Source organism: Elephantulus edwardii, unplaced genomic scaffold, assembly GCF_000299155.1.
Source record: "Elephantulus edwardii isolate Elephantulus edwardi_28Jun2011 unplaced genomic scaffold, EleEdw1.0 scaffold00022, whole genome shotgun sequence".
NCBI classification, from domain to species: domain Eukaryota; kingdom Metazoa; phylum Chordata; class Mammalia; order Macroscelidea; family Macroscelididae; genus Elephantulus; species Elephantulus edwardii.
The window spans coordinates 22,450,172-22,470,453 of NW_006399772.1; the positions used below are offsets into that span (position 1 = coordinate 22,450,172).

At 42.1% G+C, this 20,282-nt stretch overlaps 1 protein-coding gene across 1 annotated transcript in view; it reads right to left on the reverse strand.

The window, feature by feature from the left end:
• The window catches only part of LOC102846862 (cortactin-binding protein 2-like), a 165,118-nt gene that overhangs the window by 61,629 nt on the left and 83,207 nt on the right, over positions 1-20,282 (reverse strand). Inside the window, exons 4-8 of the mRNA XM_006882666.1 lie at positions 15,955-17,581; positions 7,936-8,139; positions 5,970-6,069; positions 3,236-3,386; positions 671-922 (exon numbers count right to left, since the gene is read on the reverse strand). Of these exons, the coding sequence (XP_006882728.1) occupies positions 671-922; positions 3,236-3,386; positions 5,970-6,069; positions 7,936-8,139; positions 15,955-17,581 (2,334 nt within the window). The remainder of the gene's footprint in view (positions 1-670; positions 923-3,235; positions 3,387-5,969; positions 6,070-7,935; positions 8,140-15,954; positions 17,582-20,282) is intronic.

Below are 20,282 nucleotides of genomic sequence, written 5' to 3' on the forward strand. Positions count from 1 at the left end.
AGTAAGAATTCCCTCTTGCGTTATCATCGTCAGTGAGAGAGCACAAAACTGAAATCTAACTTCCTGCTGTCGAGTTGACTCCAACTCAGAACAACTTCACGGGACAAAGCAGAACTGCGTCACTGAGCTCCAGGTTTGTAAATCGTTCTGAGCACAGACTGTTCCACCTTCCTCCTGAAGAATGGCTGGGGGGTTGATATGGCCATTCTTCTGGTTAGTAACCTGGCATTTAATCCACTGCACCACCAGGGCTCTGGGAGCACAGGGAGGGCTAACAGAGACAGCTCAGGGCATGGGTATGAGCTCTGGTGTGGATCCTGGCCCTTCCTCTGCCTAGTAGTATTCTGGAGAAAACTACCCAAACTACTAAATCAGTTATCAATTTCCTGTTAATTGTAACTAGGATAAAATATTTAAAATTACTCTCACATTTTTTACTGACAAATAAAAAAAAAATCTCAAGGTTGACTAAAATCTTTTATTCATCTGACCATAAAAATTTCTTGATGGGATAAAAAAAAAATCAATTCATCCTGATAGCTAATAATCTCCCACCACAGTATCACTCAGCTTTGCATTAGTCAATTTAAATACAGTCAGTTAATAGCAGACAACTCTTCCACTCATCAAATTACAGCGGTGGGATGAGGCCAGCTGCCAGCAGACGCACCTTAAACCCTTTTGAAGCAGCGATGTGGGCAGCAGTCCAGCCTTCTCTGTCGGCGTGGTTAATAAGGTCCGCGGGAACAACAGGCCTGGCTGTCCCATCAGGACTTTCTCCTCCATCCAAGTCAAACACGCCCGCCTTGGGCTCCTGCTCATTCAGCTCGTCTCCACAGGCTGGTGCTGGGTGGTACATAAGGAGCTTGAGGCTCTCCACGTTACCAGTGTCCACAGCTGCATGAAGTGGTGTCCAGCCGTCCTGAAAACAAAGTGACCGAGGACAGGGTTGGTCACAGCATTAATGTTGAGAAGAATCTTGTGAAAAGTCCACCCCTAACTGTTCTTGCGCATGGATCACTCAGCTGAGAAAAGCAGACATTCCAATTCTTAATACAGCCCATAAGCTAGATGAAGTTCCTGGACTTCTCTCATTGACTGTATTTCTAAGACTAAAGTTTACTGTCCTTTGGACCATTTCTACCTAAAGTATAACTGTGCAAAGTGAGCAAGTATTGGCCAAGACCTTAAGTGACAAAGAAACAAGGTAACTCAAAACGTCAATTTAATACTAAAGGAGAGTGTACACACTAAGGAAGAATATAATAAAGAGATTTTTAGCACAAGTAGACAAGTGCCTGGCTATGTTCACTGTAATTTTATTCACAAGAACAAAAAGACTGGAACAATCTACATGTCTATTAACAGAAAAATGGATAAACAAATTATGGTATACACATACAATGGAATACTACGCAACTATAAAGAGTAATGATCAATCTATGGAACATCCTGTAACATGGACCATTCTGGAAGACATGAAATAAGTGACTCACAAAACGGCAAATAATATAGTCTCACTTTTATCAAAAAATCAAGAATAGGTAATGCCACAGTAAGTAACATTCTTTGCTGGTTATCAAGGATGGGAAAGGAAGTAGGTGGAATAACTTTCTAGATTTCAGCTAATTGTTCTCTTCGGTCAAAGGGAATATTGGATTGGGTGCCGTCTGTTCTACCTTACCAAGGTAGACAAAGACAGAAGAATGAAGGTGAAATTTTTGTAAATAGTTATACTACGTAAGTTTGCAACAGTAATAACAAAAAAAATGTGTAGTATACAATTACATATGTGGTTATGTATTACATGCATGGTTGTAGAAAAGTACCATGTGTGCAAGTGTATCTGTAGACCTCTAAACCTTATACATAGAGATGCATGTGCTGCATTTATAATCATGTATATGATACAGCACATAGGAGGCACCATTAAGAGAGACTTACTAGATACATTTGTCACAAGAGACTGGGCTAATGCTCCGAAATGCAGAGGAGCAGAGTCTTACGGAGCACATTGGTCAACTGGTATATCAAAGATCATTAACATAATGTCCTACATCCTAATCTGGGCTCTTAAAAGCTAGTGCCGACCTATGTGAGACATAATTATAATTTTCTATTTGTCCATAATAAAAGAGAAAAGGAGATTAAAGACTCAAAGAAGAAACAAATCCACATGACTAAGAGCTCACAATGTCAACCTGCAGAACAAACGAACCAGCTACCACTATTGACCATTTGATCAGAGACACAACAGAAATCCCTGGATAGAAGGGGAGAGAAATGTGGACCAAAAGGCAAATTGCTCTAAAAGGCCTGCTGTATTGGACTGATGAAGACTACAGGATGTTGTCATTGAAAGGGAAGCAGTGTAGTAAATTAAAGGTCCAAAGTGCAGATGACCTTTGGAAAGCAAAATTACGTGTACACTTGTCTTTCACTGGCAATATGTTCGGGGGAGGAGAGGGTGATCCTGTGTTAACAACCTGGGAATCTGGAAACACATAAATAATGCTGAGATGCAGTGAACAACTGATCCTAGTAGAAGGTTATGTACTCCTCTTAACCCTTTGGGTCCATCCAACAAAATGCAGGGGGACTTCTCAGCCTCCAAGGGCATCACTTCTGCTCCAGTTCCTGGCACGCCCTCTCCTGGTCTCTTCAGGGTCCACTCATTCCTTTAGATATTAAGTCCAGTGTCACATTTTCATTGAAGATTTGTCTGACTAATTCTTCAAATAACACCCTTCTCCCCACTCCCAGTGACAGCTCTCTTTGACTTTATATTTATTCTCTAGATCATGGCTTTTAAATATCCAATTTACCATCTAATTTTTGCTTTTTGTGGATTGTAGACTAAGCCTCTACCTGCTGGGATGTAACATCATTGAGGGTGGGGGCTGTCTAGTCTAATGCTGTTTCTCTAGATCCCAAAACAGCTGCTGCTATATCACTTCTCCTAATTCTGAACAACATGACAAATGCAAACAGAGGAATTCAGAGGAATAAGCTGAGGCTCAGAGGCTCAAAGGCTGGTTACCCTTAGGGACAAGGCTCTGATTAACAGAGAAGAGATGCATCCAGGAGTCGGGCATTTTCCAAATATAACATCCAGAAAGTTAAAATCCAAGAAAGCCAACCTCTCTTCTTAACACATTTTGCTTTTCTAGCTTCAGAGTTTTGCAGATGTCCTATAATCTGCCTGTATGGGAGAAACCATAAAATTCAGACTCACTCTGGTTTTTGCACTTCGGTCAGTTCCAGCTTCCAATAAGCGTTTAATGCATTCTTCATTTCCATTTTTACAGGCCAGGAAGAGAGGTGTCTGTCCTCCGTCAGCAGCATGATTAATGTTAGCATGATATGCAATTAATAATTCTACACACCTAAACACAAGATTGCAAGTCATTACATAAAAACTTTGACTTTTGAATAATTCTACACACCTAAACACAAACTGTTATTAATTGCATAAAAAGTCTGACCTCTGAAGGTTTAGATAGTAAATACAGAAAAAATGCAAAAGCAATCCTGCATTTTTATTTATATGCAGTATCTGCGTGTGTGTGTGTGTGTGTGTGTGTGTGTGTGTGTGTGCGTGTGTGTATTTTGACTTTTGAACACATGAGTACTATATTTTAACAGGAGGAACTCACTGGGCATGGGAATCAACTTGATAACAACTGGTCCTGGTTTTGGTATTTTAACAAGGCTAGAAAAATAGATTCCAACCATGGAATTTAATGACTCCCATGGAAATTTAAAATTGCAGCTTTGATCAAGTGTGAAAACTTAGTTTACGACATTTCTCTGAAACCAACTTGTAAAACTAGAGTCCTTGGAATATCTGTTTGACTTACTGGAATGAATGGCCTAACGGAGCCTGACATCTATATTATTTGTGGTTCAGCACCATTTCAACCGTTAAAGAAGGCAGGCTGCTGAGTTATTCTGAGAAACCCACTTGAGAAAAGAATTATAAATAGCGTAGACAGCAGGGCACCCTGTGCTCCTCTATAAAAGGCAGTGAGAGGCAGAGCAAAGGGCCGCCTTGGGGGGAAAAGCCAGGGAGTCTGTTCTATCTCCTGGGAGGATAAGGCAAAGAGACAGCCAGGGAGAACTCACCACCTGAGAATCCAGAAGGGGTTAAAAGGAGATCAGTTCAAGACTTCTTGGCATTTATCATAACTAAGCTAATGCAAAGAATTTTACTTGGTAAAATGAGTTGAGAGTAAACTTAGCAAGATGGGCTAAATCATGAACGAATTAGGAAGTAACTCATAACACATTTATTTATGCCACTTAGATGTATGGGATTTCCTAACTCAGCCTGGCAATATTTGACTAACGATAAAATAGATTGATTATACATTGACACATGTGAGCTGTATCAAATATTTAGGAATGCAGTTCAAATCCATTAGCTGCTCCATGGGAAGATGGCCAATCGCCTCTTGTGTGATTAACTGCCTCTGAAAATCCAAGGGAGGATCAGTTAAATTTGGTTCCAACTCAAAGACACACAAGAACAATGGCACACAGGAAGCTCTTGTGGCCTAGGGGTAAGGAGATACACTGCCATCCCAGAGGCATGTGGTTCAAATCCAACCAGTGCTTTGTGGGAGAACATGAGCAATCCTCTCCTGTGCAATTAAAACTGTCTCTGAAAATCCACTGGAAGGTCAGCTCAGACTCAAAGATATACAACAACAATGGCACACCACCATCACCACCAAGATCATTTGTTTAAATGTCTCACTATCTACTTTCCCCAGATTCTCCATTTCCACAAGCTATTCCTGTCTGTGGGGTTCCTAGTGGTGCAAATAGTTAATGTGCTCAGGTGGCAACTGAAAGGCTTACAGTTCAAACCACCCCAGAGGTGTCCTGCAAGAAAGGCCTGGTGACGTAACTCTGAATAATTAGTCACTGAAAGCCGTATGGAGTATATTGGGCTCGTTAAGAATGATCATGGATTTTACAGTCATTGGGAAAAAGATAAAAAGCAGCATGTTGTTGTTGTTGTTGTTGTTGTGTACCATTAAGTTGGAACCAACCCATAACTGACCCTCTGGTGGGATTTCAGGGGCAGTTAATTGCACGGGAGGGGATTGCCCATCTTTCTCCCACAGAGCAGCTGGGAGATTCAATCCACGGGCCTTTGGGATTGCAGCAAAGCTTCTTGCCACTAGAGCTCTCTATAATATTAAAATATTCTTCATAATTTTCAATAGCAATACTATAAAAGGAGTTGCTAAAGTTATGTGCATTTTAATGACTAAGTTCTATTCAATTTTGTATTTTTAGCATATAAAGCTCCACAATAGAGCTCTGGTGGCTAAATGGTAAGCTGCACTGCAATCCCAAATGTGTGCCGTTCAAATCCACCAGCTCCACAGGAGGAGGGGCAACTTCCTGCTGCGTCCTTTACGGCCTCTGAAAACCAGCTGGAGGGTCAGCTATGGGTTCCTATTCAGCAGCAAAACACCATTACCGCTGTTATAAAAGATTTTTTAAAAATATGCGTAATTGGAATGCAATAATGAATAAATGGCCTTTAGAGATTATAGTGGTTATGAATCATGTAACTTTTATTTTCAATGTCATTATGAAGTATACACACTATATGAGGACGTGTTGCAATGCTGAAAAACAATGAATGAAAACTCCATCCCTACCCCCTTATGGTGCTCTGTCTATGGTGACAGAACTAACATAGAGTCTCTTCCTCAGGATAAAGTTCATTCATGTGGAGTGTGGACACACAACATGTATCTCATCTTTCCTCTCCTCTATGCCGTCATTAGCATCAAGAAAAGGAAGTGTAAAGTCCTCAAAGGCATTGAGTAAGCTTGTTTGCCAGCGGATTTTTAGCACCAGTTTACACATTCAGCCAGAACGAAAATATGTGTGCAGAGGATAAAAAGAAGCTCTTCTCCCAGAAAACCAGAATGAAGAACACCACTTACTTGACGTGTCCCTGAGCAACTGCAGCACACAAGGGTGTGAAGCCATTTCTATCAGCAGCATCGACATGGGCTTCTGCATTCAGCAACAATCTCACACAGTCTGCGGGTTTTAATAGAAAGCCATCTCAATTCGCTGCTTAGAGTTAGTGCCAGACAAATTCTATACAAGCTGTAGATGAGATGCTGAATCCACAGGCAGAACTCTCCCCTACACAGCTCACCTGACAATTCTGGGTGTGGGAGACTCCACAGACAATTCTACAGTTAAAGGCAGCTTCTCTGCCCAGTGTTTGTCATTTCTTAATGGACTCAAGCATGCGGGCAATGGTGAGGATGGTCTAAAATAAGTTGGGGCACAGATCTACTGTTCATAGTCTTGAACAGACCATGAACCACCAAGAAAACAAACAGGTCTGTCGAGGGTGAAATCATCTTTCTCCTTAGAGGCTAGGATATTGAAGCTCTGTCTCACATACTTTGGGCACATGGCCAGGAGGGACCTGTCTTTGGAGAAGGACATTAAGCTTGGAAGAATGGAGCGACAGCACAGGAGAGGAAGACCCCAGATGAAATGGACTGATACAGTAACTGGGGCAATGAGGACAGATATGTCGGAATCAGTGAGGCTGGCTCAGGACAGGGCAGGCTTCAGAGATGAAGTCGCAGGTGACTCAACGGCACGTAACAACAACAGGCTCAGTATGAGTTGCAATTGACTTGACAGCACATAACAACAAGCTCACTAAGATATGACTCTGTGTGTGTGTGTGTGTGTGTGTGTGTGTGTGTGTGTGTGTGTCTGGAGGGAAAGGATGTCAAAATTTAAAAATTGTTTTATCAGACCCTTCCCCTAGCCTGTCCCAGGATACAATGCTTTTGGATAGAGAACTAAATCCATTTACCCAAATGAAATTATTCTTCACATTTCAATAGCTTAATTTAAAATCTATTATTTAAAAAAAAAAACAACACCTCACCAAAGTGCTATGATATTTCATTTTCATTCTTAAAATGCTTTTATGTCATGGTCATTCCAGATTTAACTCCATGGATGGGGATTTTATAAAAGCTCAAGAAAATTCCCTATGCTCAGGCATAAGTAGATCAAAATCTTATGTTCTTCATGCTATTTACTACATTTAATGAAAAAAAAAGTGTCTAAAGTGCTTTTAAAATAAAGAGGCACCCAAAGTATTTTAAAATAACGAGCTATTTTCTTAGCTCATTGGAATCTTCTCTTAAGTCCCTTCCCCAACACATTCAGGCTCTGACAACCTTTCAAGAAGCCACATTACTACATTAATCCACCATCACATGGCTCACATATGTGATGCTTTGTGACTTTGCATTTGCAGTCAAATCATGTCTTTTTTCCATACTACCATATGTTTTCATATATCTGAATAAAGAATTTGCATTTTAAGGAACACGAATAATTTCCAGATTTCATCAATATGCCATTTAGAGTTATACAACTTCTCAGTTCTCAAAAAAAAGAAATTTAAATAGCTATAAATTATGCCAATGACTGAACAATTTCAGACTCCTGACCTTTCCTTAACTACTAACATTTTACCTCACTGCAGCATGTGCTAGAATCATGATGCCAGGCTTTCACTAACATCAGGATTTCTAACCCACAAATTAGGGCTGTTCTGTTTCGACTAAAGTAGTCACAGATGGAGGGCTTTATTTTAAAATGTGCTGTATGGTTCTATTCCCGCAATTCCTACATGCACCATGAATGTCATTGTGCATAAAACAAAGATACGTTTTGCTAGCCACAATAAAATACTTACTGTGCAATTGGGATTTTGTCACATGTACAAAAACTTTGAAGTTCATGAAAACGAATTATGCACTACTACCTGTAAGATGTAACTTAAAACCTTGCCCACAGTGGTTTTAACAGAGCTCATCCTTTTGCATGTGTGAGTGTAACAAGATAAGATATCGTCATCTTTACCTGTATGTCCATTCCTAGCAGCAGAATACAAGGCAGAATGGCCATCTTCACAGGAGTAATTAATGTCCAGTCCTTCTTCATTAAGCAGCATTGATAATAAAGTGACATTTCCCTGGGCAGCAGCTTGCTGAAGAAGGGTGGGCCTGCCAGCCAGGGGGGCAGGACCACCACTCATTAGCAAAGGGGTTAGGGAGGGTGACCAGCCTGTGGGTTAAAGTGACCCTAATTAGACAGTGAGAGCAGATGCAGGAGACAGACACTGTCTTACTCCTTTCTGAATTACACTCACTCAAACACACGCACACACACATAAACACATGAACATGTATCCCAAGGATTATGTGGTTTTTAACATTATCGATCTGTTCATATTTTCACTTAGCACAAGTCTACACTGTCATTTCAGCTTTCGCATCTGCTGCTACTTAAATTTACATGGTGACAAATTATATTTAGTTGTCAGTTTCCTACAGGTAAATGTTAGGTTTGTGACTAAGGTGGCGGGCTCGTGATGGCAGGCTCATTTTAAAAGCTCAAATTCCTTTGCAAGACTTTGAAGATCCCTTGAATTTTAAAATTAGGTATGCTGTGAGATGCTGTACAGTTGAGTTCCCACTCACAGCGACCCCATTTGATGGAGTAGAATTCCTCCACAGGGGTACTTTTAAGGCTGAGGTCTTTAGGGGAGCAGATCACAAGGGTTTTTTTGGGGTTTTTTTTTCCCTCCCATGGCCCTACTGGTGGATTCAAACTGCCAATCTTTCCATTAGCAGCCTAGTGTTTAAGGCTGCACCACCAGAGCTCCTCTTAACCTGAAAAAGTAAGCCAATATGTTTAGGCACAAAATAGAAAGAACTGTAAAAAAAGAGCTTTTCATATCTCAATAATGTTTCCAGAGGACCTCTTTAAACATGTAATATGAACAAGATGGATCAAATACTATGAAGAAATCCATCTAGATTCTTTAGAAGCCTCTATTGGGGGGTGGGGCAGGAATCATGGGGGCTGACTACTATTAAGAGATAATACAGACATGGCATCCATTATTGTATCTTGACAGTATCAGGACAGGAATCCAAAGCATAAGGTTGCAGACAGCATCATTTGATCACCTTTACAACACGTATAACACAAACTTTGAATCAGCCAACAAAGAGGATATTCCGCTATACAGTTTTTAACAAAAATTTTAAGAGTTATCAATTAGGTATGTCGCATCAGTATTTAGCAGCTTTAGGAGAAAATCGGTTAAGTGTGTGAAGCCGACTGCATATAGCATGGAAAATTTTCTCAATTCTTCCTTGATCAAAAGGCTGTAAAAACAGTAAAAATATTTATTTAATGTGGTGTATTGCTTACTTTAGGCTTCAATACAGCTAATTTTTAAAAGCAGTCCTTTTACTTCTTTATTCCTTTGTGACACCCCAAATACCTAATACTGGTTTGCATTTGTGGGTATATATAGTCATCACTGAGCAGGGCAGACTTTCTACATGTATCTGGTAACCTTCCCCGTAATAAAATACAACAGATGCATATTTGATCCTTTTGCACACTAGTATCAGGACAGTAGTCATGAATGTGGATATTATATCGATATGCATCTAATCCTCAATTCTTACAGCTGACTTGTAAACTCCTGGCCTCAATATTAAAAGAGTACATAGCAAGGAATCTGTACTGGAAAAATCTTTGTGCCAACCTTCCCCCAGATTAGACCAGTTTGCACAAATGAAACTAGACTGCTTATTAAAAGCTGGATAGTCTATCCTCATAACCACTTATTTGGGTCTATGATCATTTTAACCGTATTAGACTGCATGACATACAAAACCCAAATGCTAATAAAAATTAAGTATTCACCCATACTTTATGATATTTTCCCATTGATATTATCTCCTCTTACAAAAATAGTATTTTTACTTCATACTTACAAGAAGGCTCCTCTCTGGTACATTTTACCTTTTGTATTTTCTTAAAAACAAACAAAAAAAAAACACAAGCCCACAAAAATTAAATCAGTACTTATTAGAAATGAATACTAAACAGAGAAGTTATAAACACCAGGGCAGAAAGCCTCGGCCACAAAGCAAACACAAAGGCACTCTGAGAGCACTGCATTCCGGTCTTCCATGGAATAGCAGTACATGGCTCCCAGAGTCTGAATAGTTTTCTTTCTTTCTATTTCTATTTCTGTACTGAGATTGCACACAATAGATTATAGTTATTGATATTCTCTTAAGAATATCTACAAATGTATATTGGACAGTTTGCTGTACTTTCGGTTTTTTTTCTTTCTTTTTAACTACAAGTCTAGGTTTGGGAGAGACAATTTAAATATATTTTTAAACTGCCTTGTACGGAAATATTCAACAATGATGACCATATCTTGGTAAACAATAGTTTTAATATCAAATTATCTGTAAGTTATTTTACTTAAAAAAAATGTTGTTTCTCTTTTAGATCTACTACCCAGAATTCTAGAAAAAGACTGATCAATTTCCTTATTTCTTAGAGGACTGTAAGATATTTTAAGAATCTTTTACCAGAAAAAAAATGTTTCATTAAAATATTTTTTAAAATAGCAATTATTGTTTACCTTTAAACAGATTTTATAACTTTCACTACCATTTCCAATTTTGTCTAGTACTAACAAAACTTGTCTTATTATTTTGATAAATCCTATTATAAAGGCAGCAAAAAAATAAAATTTCCCAATGAGATTTTATGCTTCATTTAACATTCCCAACCATGATAAGAATGGTAAGATGCAACTGAGTAGTAAGTGGTTGTTAAGGAAGAACAGGACAGGCTTGTATTCATTCATCCAGCTACTCTACTGATGTTACACAAAGGTCACGCCGCTTTGCAGTGTCAGATGCAAACATTAGTAGAGGTGAGCACCTTGCAGAACATGCAGCAAGGAAGAGAATACACAGAGCAAGCATGAGGAAGGGAGTATGCAGAACGTGCAACGAGAGAGGGAAGACGCAGGCGCTGAGAACAGCTTCTGGCATCAGCTTCAGAGTGTGGAGAAGGTTAATGTCACAGCTCAGATCAATCTCAGTCTCTGATTTAGTTCTTAAGCCAATCATATATGGAGAATAAGAAATAAAAATACACATTTAACTAAAGGGGAAAATACCCAACACAACTTAACAAAAAGAAATGAATGTACCAAACTATATACATAAAAAAAAGGAAAAACATTTTAGAAGGGTATGGAAACTCAGGGGCCTGGGGTGACTTCTGGCTTCAACTTCTGTTTATGTAGCATTTGATGTGAGCTCATTTGGCAAGTCTGGGAGCAAGAAGATAGTCTCATTCATTTGTAATTGGAAATGTTACTTAAAAATTTAAAATTCAGGCCTTAAAAACTACCGATAGTTATGCTGTTGTTGTTGTTAAGTGATGTTAAGTTGCCTGCGATTCATAGCCACTTTATGTACAATAACTCTGAACCCTTCCCTATCTTGAGCCAATTTCATTGTCTTCCTACACCTATCCCCATTACCCAGTCGCTGAGTTAATCCATCTCCTCCAGAGTCTTCCTCTCCTGCACTGTCCCTCCACCCTTCCAAAAATGATGTGCTTCTCCTTCTTGGAAACAGGTCCAAATTAGGTGAGAAGGAGCTTCAAGGAGCCTGGTTTCAGCCTCTTCCAAGACAGTCTTTACAATTCATTAAAATAGCATCTGCTCTCATCCTAATGCTCCTCAGTGCTTTAACTCCTCTGTCATAGATACAGGCACCCTGGTATGGTAGTGTCAGGGTTAAAGTGCTCACTTGTTAACCTAGAAGCTCATCAGCCACTTCTGTGGAACCAAGATGCGGCATTCTGCTTCCATGAAGACATACAGCCTTAGAAGCCCCATGGAGCAGTTCCACTTTCTCTTACAAGACGGCCACAAGTTGGAACGGACTCCATGGCAGTGGGTGTCTGGGGTCACAGCCGTTAAGTTAACAAGGAAAGACTTTTCATTTGAAGGAGACTATGGGGCCTAGTTATCCCCCAAGCAGGGAGAGGCAGAGAAGTGCTATCTAAAATTTTTCAACCGAGTTAACAAAATCCTCTTGGTATGGAAATTTTTATTTGTTCAGTGCTTCCTTTTAGGTGGGAAAACTAACAAGTCGGAGAAAAGCTTCGCTTTCAGGTTACACATGGAAAGATCAGATGTGGACTAAGCTGCCTCCTTGCACTCAGCCAAGTGCAGTCATCAATTAAGCAGGACAGACAGACACACAGCAAGGCATTCAGCAGGCCTGCTCTGTCCTATGCCGTGGATGAAACCACCACATCAGTGGCTGTTAAGGTCAATGGCCTTCAGTGGACATATGACTTACAAGGAGGGAAATCTATTGTTCCCTAGTTGCAATGTCTATGTTATCAAGAATAGGAACGATCCAAATGAAAATAGAGCTGAAACTCTACAAGTCATGGGGCAAGTTCTAGCTCACTTCTACCCAGGGTTAAGTTATATATTATCTACTAACTACACAGTTGAGGTAATGCTTCTATTCCCTGAACAGACTCCATCGCGGCTACTATCATTGTCAGTCCTGGTTCATGTTGACCCCACATGTATCGGGGCAGAGCTGTGCTCTACATGGTTTCCGTGGTGGTGGCCTTCCAGAAACAGACTACTAAACCCTCCCAAGGGACCTCAGGGTGGGTTTAAACCACCAAGTTTTTAGTGAATAATCAAGTACTTAACCATCTGTGCCGCCCAGGACCAACTCTTTCATTGCTGTCTCATCAGAACCAACATATAGCTGACCCTCAAGCAGGATTTTGAGAGGCTGTAAATGGAATGAGAGAAGATGGTCCATCTTTCCCCTTTGTGGCCATGGACCGATTTGAACAGGGCGAGGTGCCACCTTTGAGTTGGCAGTGCAACCTCCTCTAAGCCACGTCACCATGGCTCCCTCAGAAACAACTAGGTGCTAAACAGGTGCTGAATGGCTAACAACCTCCCTTACTAAGTCACATCTTCTAATCAAAGGGCACAAAGACCTGCTATCCCATGAAAAGTCATCTGAAGTTCTGAGGATATATGCTGGCCAAACTGCAAAATCAGAAAATAGAAAAATGAATCCGTTTCATTGGTCATCAGTGGTTTCTATTTGTAGTGCTCTCAGAAAATAAACAAGGGACTTTTTTTTTTCCAGAAAAGTCACTGTTCCTTGATACACAACTTCACTCTTCATGCAGGCAGGTCATGCTGGGGAATAGATAAAGAATTCTCTCTTTAAACATCAACTTATAATCTTGCCGGTACAATATCCCTCCTTCCTATTATTTCATATATTTGCATGACTAAATGAAGGCGTGTGTTGTCAAACCCTGGGCCACAGTCACGCCCAAGGAAACAACTGGCAAAGGATCAGATGGCAAAGCAAGCACGGCTTTACGCTTTCAAAAACTGACAGCATTTTATATCTCGGGGAGTGCTTGTTTTATAGTCTGTACATTCAGATCATCAGCATTTCCCAGCTTCACATAAATTTGGAAGTTGTGTTTCTGTCTGCAACTTTTTTAAGATCTTACAACCTATTCTTGGCTTTTCCTGAATGGTAGTGAAAAATTCCTTCTCTGAGAACAGATTAGGTGTTTGGGAAGCAGCCAATAGACTTTCTGGGCCATGAAAAGGATTGTCCAGCTGACTAATACCATTTCAGGTCAAGCATATAGAACACTATCAGTAAAAGCATCCCAAAGAAATACCAAAGTCATTACAATAGCAAAATTCTCAATATATATTAAGCAATGACATCACTAAAGGAATATGTTCTCAAAACTTTACAATGTTCTAGGTCCTCTGCTTAAATGAACAATAACCAATGAACTCCATATTGAGGATGAACACTTTGCTCAGTTTAAGAGACTAAAAAATATATCACCAGAACTGTAGCATCATAAAGGATACCATATACATTCCAACAATCGGATTTCAAAGTCGACATAATCCCCAATTCCCAATTTTGCATCTCAAAACACTAACCTAGTATCCTCGGGAGCTTAATTCCAAACAGACACTTAATAATTGGATAAACTTAGTGTCCTGCTCTCACTGGCACAACAGGGCAAAATCCAGATCTGTTGCTCCCAGGGGCCTTGAAATGTCATCGACTGGACAATCCCTAACAACACTGCTCTCAATGCCTGGTAATTAGCAAGAATAATACACCGTCTCCCTCATTTCTACTCTCTCCATTATGTTTTAAGTATTTTCAAATAACCAAAAGTAAGCAAGTCAACCTTAACTTAAGAGTAGAACTGTATTAAGATTTTTAATAGCTGACATTTTACGGGATCATCAGGCCTTCCTTCCAGGGTGCGACTGGGTAAACTTGAACCTACAACATTTAGTTAGCAACCCTCTGTGTTAACAGCTGATGCTACCCAGAGTCAGAAAGTTTCAAATAATCAAAAACCCAAACCCACAAAACCCACTGCCATCAAGTTGCGTCTGACTCACTGGACCCTCCAGCAGGTTACCAAGGCTGTAAATTTTTCTGGGAGGAGACTTCAGGAGGAGTAGCTGGTGGATTTCAATCCCTTTCAATTAGCATCCCAACACCTTCTGTACTATGCCAACCTACAAAAGCTTCCTTCTGCTGTGAAAGTTCCCTTTCTCTAGAACCAATGGTTTCTGCATCTGATCTAAGATCCCATGGAAGATCCAACTTCTCCAGGGCTCACAGAGAATGTTAGTCCTTTAACGTTATTTTAGAGTCACGTTTGGCAGTGAAGAACTCATCTGTCATAGAAATAAAAAGCACTCTGCCCTCTGACACTGGATGAAAAGGGGAATATCCAGTTATCAGCTTCTCTGGTGAGGAGACCCTGACTCACAGATTTAATAAAACACATCTGACATGGACATCCACATGCCACGCTACCCATTTACGCTCAAGTGTCAGAAGATGACATCTCTAAATAAGGTAAAGTGTCTAAAATAAGTTGAATTTAGAGATTTATAAATACACATATTCCATTTCTGGAGTTGGGTTGGTGTGTTTCTTTGTTTACAAAATATTCCTAATCCTAAACTGAGATTGAAATTGAGAGTATAACAAGTATGGGGGGGGGGTAGGAATCTTAATCAATATGATACTCCAGAAATTTTCATGTTGTTGTTGTTACGTGCCATCGAGTCGTTTGCGACTCATAGCGACCCTATGTACAACAGCCCTAAACTCTGCTCTATCCTGTGCCAATCTCATTGCCTCTGACACACCCATCCCGATTACCCCAGTCACTGAATCAACCCACCTCATAGAGGGTCTCCCCCTCCTGTGCTGTCCCTCTACTCTACCCAGCATGATGTCCCTCTCCAAGGACTGGTCCCTCCTTACAACATCTCCAAAGTATGTTAGACAGAGACTCAGAATCCTTGCCTCCAGGGAGCTGCCCAGTTTAACCCTTTCCAGGATGAATCTGTTTGTTTTCCTAGCAGTCCATAGTACCCTCAACACTCTTCTTCAGCACCACAGCTCAAAGGCGTCAATTCTCCTTCTGTCCTCCCTAGTCATTGTCCAGCTCTCTGATGCATAACAAGGGATTGCAAAGACCATGTTTTATGAAATTGTTGAAGTGATTTTTCTTACTGTCCTCCCAGAAGTCATAAAATGAAACATAGACTATCTGGGGATGACCCACTAATGCTGATGTCTTGTGAAATAAATATTTAATAAGAAGGAACACGCCTTCCCTTCATGGAAATGTTTTAGCCTCTTCAAATTAATGGTCTCCAATGTGCTCCAAGGCACTATTTTCAGGTTGTTTTAAAAGAAGAAAGCACTTAGCATAACAAGGCCACAATTCATATAGCATGATGAATAACCATATCCCACAGACTTCCAGAAAAAGGGGAAAAAATTAAAAATGAGAGGAAAGAAATAGAAAAAAGTATCAAATGAAGGGAAACCAAGTTTGAAGGCGAATGTGAAAGGAAATCAAGGCAAGTGAGGACAGGCCACATTCTTAGAAAAGTGTGTAAGATTTCAATCCCTTTACCTGATGCTGTTACCAGGAGGCTGTCTGAGGCACCTGGCCTACAGGAGGAGGCACTAACAGGGTTTACGGGAGCGCGAAAGGCAATGGTGGTGGGGATGACAAGGGGACGCTCTGAACATGCAGGTTGGTTCAGTCCCGGGATTGCAGCACGCCAGGCACCCACCTGAGACGTGGCCAGGGCTGAAACGGCACAGCCTGCAGGTGCCACAGTTAAATCTATGGATGGTTTTGGTGGCAGCTGAGGAGAGGAGGACGACTTAGGGAGGTTCTCCTCATTTATTACCCTGTTCCCCTGGGGCAAACCAGAAGGCGAGGCCACAGTTTTGTTATCCACCTTGGCCCCAGCGGTAGAGGCCCTGCTGCTATCCATAATAACCTTGAGCTGGGGGTGTGGTGGAGAAGGAGTTTGGGAGAGCCCTGGCTTTTTTGGAGGGATGGGAGGAGGGTTTCCTCTGTCGACTCGTGCTGTCCCTGGAGTCTTTAAGCTGGTCCTGCCGGCTGGCGGATGGGCGCTGCCATCCCCTGAAGGGGGTGCCCCAGGCCTGGGGGGACCCCCTACTTGAGGGCTTGTGAACCTTGAGAGCGCCTGGGTCACGGTATTGCGCGCAAGCTGTTTGGCCACGAGGTTGTCACGACTTGTTGGGGAGACGTCTCTTGATGGAGGACTCTGGGTGGTATTTCCATTCTGGTCTTGGTCGTTAGCGTTGCCCTGAAACCGGAACCGAGCTGCTTGGATTCGCGGGTTGAGACCTGGGTGCAGAGACGCATTGGCACACGGTGAATGTAAACTGTGGCCCGCAGGAGGCTGGGGGTGATTCTGGGATGCCAGGCTTGGTGCTGGGGCAGGGGGATTGGGGAGAGGGGCTGTGCTACTTGTTGAATCTGGGGTTGAGGCCGGACTGGGCCCATTTTCCTCAATTCTGTTTGCATTTGGAGGGGAGACAGTGGGAAGGGAGGGCACCCCCAGGTCCCCGTGGGAAGCCTGCCTGTCCACACCGGGCTTGCACACATTCCCTCTGGCGCTTGCAGGAACCCCAGGGCTCCCCGCGGCCGGCTTGGCAGGGACTGTCAGAGGCACCTTCTTCGCCTGCTCAGCGCTTTCTATCCCCAGGTCGGTCTGACAAGCAACAGACCGGGTCCCAGGCCCTTCTGTTGCCACCGACACAGAAACCAGACGCCTATCTTTGGCCTTCCGGGGAAGGGTGAGGCTTGGCTTGCTGTCGCTTCCCCTTTTCAGCTGCTCGATCATCCTCTTCATCTTGTCGATCTCCTCTTTGAGGTCCGTGGTGTGGGCCTCCTCTCGGCTCAGCTTGGCCCGCAGCTGCTCCCTCTCGGTGTCGAACTCGGAGAGCTGTTTCTCCATCTGCGCTTCCATGTCGGTGCTCCGGCGTTTCTCGGCGGAGAGCTCCCCTTCCAGCTCGCTGCTTCTTTTCTTTTCCTCTTCCAGCTGGGCCATGGCTTCCTCCACCCTCTGGGCCTCCTCAATGACCTTGCCCGAGAGCTGCTTGCACTCCTTCACCAGCATCAGGACCACGTGCTTGTTCTTGCCTCGCTCCTCCTCCAGGCGGGCGGTCAGCTTCCGGTGCTCCTGCTCCAGGGCCTGGAGCTGAAGCTTCTCCATCTCCAGCTGAAAGACAGCCACAAGACATTTTCACGATTGTGCTCCGTAACAGAGGAAACAGCACTCAATTCAAGCAGTAGATTATTACTGACCATCAAGATCTGGTCCGTCATTTCAGGAGTCTTATTTAAAAACTCAGCTGTCATCGAGATAGAACAGACTTACCATCCACCCTCTTCTGGGTTCCCAATTGCCTTAGTGGGTCAGGAGCTGCACAGCAACCCAAAAGTGGATTAGCCAGTTTGAATCCACCAGTTGCTCTAAAGAGAAGGAAGATGAGAAATCTCCTCCCCTGTGATTTATAGCCTCTGAAAATCTATTTTTAGAGGCTCAGCCGTGGGTTGGTTCTTATTCATGGTCTTAAGCTGAATTTTATAAACACACACATACATATAGAACCCAATGGTCCACGCTGACTGAGCGACCCTCCACGAGATTTCTGAGGCTATAAATCTTCATAGGAAGAGACTGCCGTCTTTCTCCCGTGGATTTGAAATGCCAACCTTTTGGTTAGCAGACCGATATGTTTTACACAATACAAACACATAATTTTTAAAACAAGTGTTTTGTGATTTTTTTAAGACTAATTTTCTAGCAGTTAGTTTCATGCTTTGGGTTACCTAAAAAATGTTGTCACATTTCCAAAATGTGCTGCCATATGAAAGGTGACATTTGAAAGACTCATATTTTTTATTAATTTTCTAACAATTATATGCTTTGAGTTCAGTATGTGCCACATTTCCAAAATGGGCTATGATGTGAAAGATAACATTTGAAGCACTCACTGAAAATTAGAAAATAGATGGAAATGATTATTGGAAAAATACTGACGTTATCTCAAAAGAAAATGTTGTAATCTATTGATGCTAATTACAGAGAGAGAGAAGAAAAAATCAAAGGCTTCATATCACAACAGTGACTTTAGAGAAATTTGCTTTTACAAAACTAGAGCTCTGTAAAGGAACCAGTAGACTTTTTTTCTAATGTTGTTGTTGTTTAAGGCTTCATATTTCAAAATTACTTCTCTTTGAGATATAGTATAATGAGAACAGAGGACTGGAGAGAAATTCTAAGCCCCAATATCGGCTTATAGCATTACACAGTTAAATAACTTAACTCTTTGAGCTTGATAAGATGGGCTGCTGCAGCAATCCTATGTCAAAGTGCTTTGAAAACTATGGCATAAAAGATATCTAAGATTTCATCTGAACTGTAATCAGCATCAGAGAACTGACGTCTGACCTCATCTCTACTTTGAGCTCTTTTGCTTACTGAACGTCACCAGCCTCTCTGATGTTCTCTGAGGCCTTTTCACGTGAACCTACCATGGTACTGTTTGATCTTCATCTCCTTAGTCTAGAACGTCCTCTACCCCACACCCGTGTGTACAGGACTGTTGTGGGAAGGGGTCTGTGCACCGCTCAAGGGTGGCCAGAGGGAGGAGTGAGCGGCAGCTAAAACCCAGCACTTCCCTTCCTTACTCCCCCATCTGTGGGCCCAGGCATGGGCTGAACCTGCACAGAACAAGTACATTTTGTACCATTTTTTTTCCTTCTTTTTCTAAAAAGCAGTGTCTCACCAAGCCACAGGTCTCCCTTAGGCTGGGACACTGTGGAGAAGAAACATCTCTAACTTAACTAACCAACCCAGAGATGAAACTTTTACAATATAGAGTATCTCTCAGGGGGGCTTCCTAAAATGCACAAAACCATTCAACAGCACACCGGCTGCCTTGCTTGTTTCCTGTGGGCCTCTGCTCAATCGTCCTCCTGTAGGTGAGCCCCTATTGAACCACCCTGCTGCAAATGAGTTTCCCACACCCTCACACATCTTTAATTTTGTTATATTGGTGTGGCTTATATGTCATCATCATGCTGAAAGCTACACCACCAGAATTTCACACACCAGCAAACTCACACACAGTGGAGAGGTTTCAGACAGATAATGTGGAAAAGCCTTGGCCACCTATTTTTTTTTTGAAGGGGAAAAAAACAGCCTTATGGATCACAGCAGAATGCTGTCTGATGAGCTTACACAGGACAAGTTAACTGGAAAAATGAACACGTAGAGAAGAACATCGTGTGTGGTGAGGCTGAGGGCCAGGGGGAGGAAAGAAGGTCCTCGGTGAGATGGACTTGACCATGCTGGCAACTGTGAGGCTGGCAGAGGACCAGGCAATGTCTCACTCTGTTGTAAGGAGGTCACCCTAAGCTGGAGTTGGCTTGACGGCATTTATCTATCAATCTTTGTACTTGTCACATTTGTGTGGTACCTGCCTCTTCTACTGGCATATAGCTTCGGAAGATAAGCACGGTATCAGACTTGCTGCTGAGCTCCGCTTGGTATGAAGCGTACATCGTAACTGCTGAATGAACAAATGACGCTAATAAACTTTGACATAAACAACAAACTTTCAAGCACTGATGAGCTTTCTGAGGGTGTGGGTAGCTAGCTCTATTGACACACTCCTGTAACATATCAGCACAGCTTCTGCCTTCTCTGCAGAGGAATGCCCACCATGGGCGTCCGTGGAGGGCACTACTGTGAACTGGGCTGCGGCAGTCAGCTGGTCCCCAGCCTTATCTCCGTGATTAGCAATGTACCATTGGTGATGCGCACAGACCTCAAAAAGCCATGCAAGTTAGAGGAGATCTAGTTGATTCAAGTCATGGAAAACACTTTCTTTTCTTCCAGATACTAAATGCAA